The sequence below is a fragment of the Pongo abelii genome, chromosome X (assembly GCF_028885655.2).
Source record: "Pongo abelii isolate AG06213 chromosome X, NHGRI_mPonAbe1-v2.0_pri, whole genome shotgun sequence".
Lineage (NCBI taxonomy): Eukaryota > Metazoa > Chordata > Mammalia > Primates > Hominidae > Pongo > Pongo abelii.
In genome coordinates this window covers 25,100,001-25,104,240 of record NC_072008.2, presented here as the reverse complement: position 1 = coordinate 25,104,240, position 4,240 = coordinate 25,100,001, and the positions used below count along the sequence as shown (strand labels likewise).

Below are 4,240 nucleotides of genomic sequence, written 5' to 3'. Positions count from 1 at the left end.
GCTGTGCACTCCTGAGCTGGGTTCTGATAGAGGTGGCTATGAAGAAACTGGGCTGAGGTTTGAAAAGGGGATGGCCTCTAGTCATATATATATATATATATGTATATGTATGTACGTGTGTATGTATTTAGAGGTGGTAGTCTCACTATGTTGCCCAGGCTGCTTTGAACTCCTGGGCTCAAGCCATCCTCCTGCCTCCACCTCCCGAGTAGCCGAGACTACAGGTGTGTGCCACAGCAACTGGCTCTAGTCACATTTTACTCCTTGCTGCCTCTCTAGTCAACTCTTTGCACCTCGTAAGGATTCACCATAATTGCTTTCCCTTTAGAAAACTTTATTCTTAAGTAGAAGGCACAACATACTTTTTCTTTTATAAAAACACACAGGTCAATGTTTTTAAAAAACACAGCATAATTGTACAAGGGGAAACATTTTGTTAGTATAATCTTACCAATAATGTAAGAGAGGAAAGACTGCCATACTGAAATACATTTTGCTGCTGCCAAAGACGGTCCTATTCTGAAGAAATGAGAAAAAAAATAGCAAGCACCAGGGCCAATTAAGCATCCCTCTCCCCCAGTTTTTCTGAATACAACACAGTGATCCTCAGCCCAACTCCTACACATGTTAATGGATTGTTAGAGTATCAAATTATTTTCAATGTGCTTTCTTGTTGTATAAACCTTTACCTGCACTTTCTATTTAAGGGGCAAAAAGGGAATGTGAGTGTAAAACACCTGCTCAGTGTGTGTCTGTTGGACTTTGGAGCAATTCAATAAACAAGCCTGCTCTGTTTAATCTATTTAGTGAGTGCAAGGCTTCTAAATCTCCCCCCTCAGCTACCTATATAAAAGACAAGACTGAAAAGGACAGCCACACCTGGATGGCTGGAGAAGCATTTGGATTTAGACCGGGTTTAATTGGCATGTGAAAAAGCAAAACGTCAGCTCTTCAGTCAGGCTCTGAGAACCTCTCTTTATGTGGTGGGGGGGACATAGGCTACAGGCCCTGAGGCAAAGCCTGGGGTCACTTACATTCCAGCTACTCTCAATCCAAGCAGCAATTTCCCTCCCTCAGAAACCGGGTCTTCAGGAGCTTGGGGAGGGGCTCTGGAGTTGTGTTTTAAAGCAGTACATCCTAATATGAAGACAGGAACTTCTATGATGCTTACAAACATTAGACTCAACATTTTTGCAGCCCCCTTTCCTGGTCCACATTCACACAAACATGAGACACAGTCCCAAGGGAGAAACAGATGCTGAAGGAGCAGTTAGGGCCAGAGTGGAAGCACAGAGGAAGCTGGGATTTTTCAACTACCCCCTCCTTGGTTACTCCCGGGATTCCCTTAGGATTTCATAGCACAACCAGCGAAGAGTTTGCTCAGATTCACTTCGGAGTAGCCACTTCGGGACAAGAATTGCTCTGCTGTGTTCTTGAGTTTTCTGTAGTCCTGCAGAACTTTGGGGGTAAAAAATTGCTTCTTCAATTTATCTAAAAAGAGAGAGAGAGAGATTAGAAGTCTCAGGTAGTTTCTTTAAAGAACATTCAGTATTCCACCAGAGAAGGGGATGCTGATTCCATTTGTATCTCCACCATCTTATCTCTGGTCTACCCCTGGGGCCAGTCAGATGCAGCCCCCGCCCACCATTCCTCTGTGAAAGCTTTTCTTCCTTTCCCCTGCCTATCCGCCTCTCAGCACCTAGCTGACTCAGCGCACTGGGGGACAGGGCCACCCTCTACTGATGTGAACTGCAGGTGCACGCTCACGTGCAGCAGACAAGGTGAGCTCTACTTGCAGACGCCACTTTCACCGGCGCTGCGAGCACACGCATGCAACTGCTTGCGAAGTCTGGACGTGGCAGGAAATACCTAGTCTCAAAGGGAGCTATGGCCTCTGGTGCCTTCCAGCCCCAATTCCCCAGATCAGCTGGGCCTAGTCAGCATTTTCTAGTCCCTCCAACCTAAGTCCCTCTGCTACACAAAATTTCCTTTGCTGAAAGAGGCGAGAGGTGAGTGGCCCCGAGGGCACCTGTCTGTCCATGGCCAAGATTTCTTTGCTCTTCTTTGTCCACACTGTGTGAACTCAGGGTATGCGGCACTCCTGCTCCTTCAACCCATTCATCCCTGGCCTTTCCCTTCTGAGCAGGATGCTACCAGCCAGAGAAAAGACCCTTCTCCTTTCCCTTCCCAGAGCCTGCTACTTCTACATGTTGTTTTTTTCTTTTTTTTTTGAGACAGAGTTTTGCTCTTGTTGCCCAGGCTGAAGTGCAGTGGTGTGATCTCGGCTCACTGCAACCTCCGCCTCCCGGGTTCAAGTGATTCTCCTGCCTCGGCCGAGGCAAAGTGCTAGGATTACAGGCGTGAGCCACTGCGCCCGGCCCTATATGTTGTTCTTTTAAAGGAGCAGTGGGGCTGTGATGCTCAGGTCTGATCTTTTGGGTGAAGAGGGTGATCACGTGGGGGATGACACTGTGTTCAGGAACCTGGTAAGGTGTCTGGAGAGGCCGCTTTCCCCGCGCCCCCCCCCCCACCCCCAATCCCCATTTGATGGCTGAGGAAACTGGGAGGTTAAGTCACTTACCCAAGGTTACACAGCAGGTAATCAGGGTTGTAGACACGCAAACCCAGGTAGCCAGAACCCCCAGCCCGCACCTGAGGAGAGGCTCACTTCTGCCCACTCCCCCTGCCACTACATCACAACTCCCACATAGAAATTTGCAGGCCTCAGACATCAGCTGATCCTGAGGTGAGGCCTCCGCCCCCATAAGATGCTGGCCTGTGCCAAAGGGCCTGGGAGCAGCAAGGCTGCCCAGCACCTCCCGATGGGAACCGGTCAGGAAGGAAACATGGAGGGGAGAGCGCGCCACTCACAGAAAGCAAACCTCCAACAGCAGCAACACGGAAGTCCACAAAACACCCGGAAAACGAAAACTCAGACTCCAGATTTTTGTTTCTTGGCTACACATTCGCATTTGCTCTCCACAACCTTTTCTGAATTACATAAGTTGTCTTTAAAGAACAACCACAGGTTTTATAGAGAATTAAAATGCCCAAAAGGGGTGGAAAAAGAGAGGGGGGCTGCAACAGAAAGACAATTTTAAAGTTCTAATGATCAGAGTCTGGGAATAAACAACAATGGCCCCAACCAGTGTCGGCTGCCTCCCGGCAGGCCAGAGCCACAGGCCAGCAACCCCGTGCATGTGAATGACACAAATGCATCTGATGACTGGGGAGAGCACATTTAAAGAGCTGCGGTAATACGGAGCAGGGGAGGAAAAGAGAGGACATAGCTCCTGATGTGTTTACCTCCTCTGCTGATGGGATATTGACTTTTCCCACCAGGTTGGTTAGAAAGGGGACTATTTACGCTGCCACACAGTAGAGTTAGAATGACAACCAGCGTCACTCAGTGCTCTTCCTCGTAAAAGACAACTGTGACCGCCAGCATATCCCATAGCCAGTCAATACGGCCAAGGCACCATTCCACGCCAGTTAGAGATGCAGATAAAAGCTCCCACTTGCTTCCCCAAAGAGAATTTAATCAATAACATATGGAAGGTCTTCTAGGAAACAGAACTGGACTAGCTGTCACAGGCTGCGTCAGGGGCAGGGGCTGGTGGGGGGAAGGAGTCACCCCTTCCTGGTTTTTCTCTTCCCCCTTTAGGCACCTAGGCCACCCACGTTAGGCCTCACATTAAACTGTTACCCTGTTTCTGTCAATACTATACCCACCACTTTAGAACTCAAGGGAAAATACAGGTGTTAAATGGTGGAGGCCAGTTAATGTGGCCAGTAAAACCGATTCCTTTTCCTGCTTTGGTTTTGAGAGTCAGCCTATCAGTAACGACGCCATCACCTCAGGTGCTGCAGGTCAGGCGCCCAATAACAACTGTTAAAAGATTCCAACATGCCATTAGGCAAGAGGCAGAGAAGATCCGCAGGCATCTCATCCCTGTCCACAGAGATGTCACTCGCCCTGGTAACTGCTATCTCCGCCACCAGCACCACAAAGCCAACCTTTGTCGAGATCGGGGAGGAAATGCTCTTCCTACACACAAGTGCATCACTGAAATATACTCTAATGGCTTGAAGTATCACCCAGAAATCACTCATCTTAATACACCAGCAAAGCTAATCTCCTTTTTAAACTTTTCTTGCGAATAACATTCGAGGAACGTGTATATAAAGCTTATTTACTCTGGTCCTTTCTACATGCTCTGATTCCCTGTGGTTATACGTT

General features: G+C 48.3%; 1 protein-coding gene across 3 annotated transcripts in view; it reads right to left on the bottom strand.

Annotated features, from left to right (window-relative positions):
• Positions 1 to 317: 317 nt before the first annotated feature.
• The window catches only part of POLA1 (DNA polymerase alpha 1, catalytic subunit), a 304,169-nt gene continuing 300,246 nt past the window's right edge, over positions 318 to 4,240 (bottom strand). For all 3 annotated transcript variants that reach the window (XM_009234677.4, XM_024240735.3, XM_002831471.6), the window contains one exon: positions 318 to 1,491. In XM_009234677.4, coding sequence (XP_009232952.1) covers positions 1,346 to 1,491 — 146 coding nt within the window. In that variant the 3' untranslated portion in view covers positions 318 to 1,345. The remainder of the gene's footprint in view (positions 1,492 to 4,240) is intronic.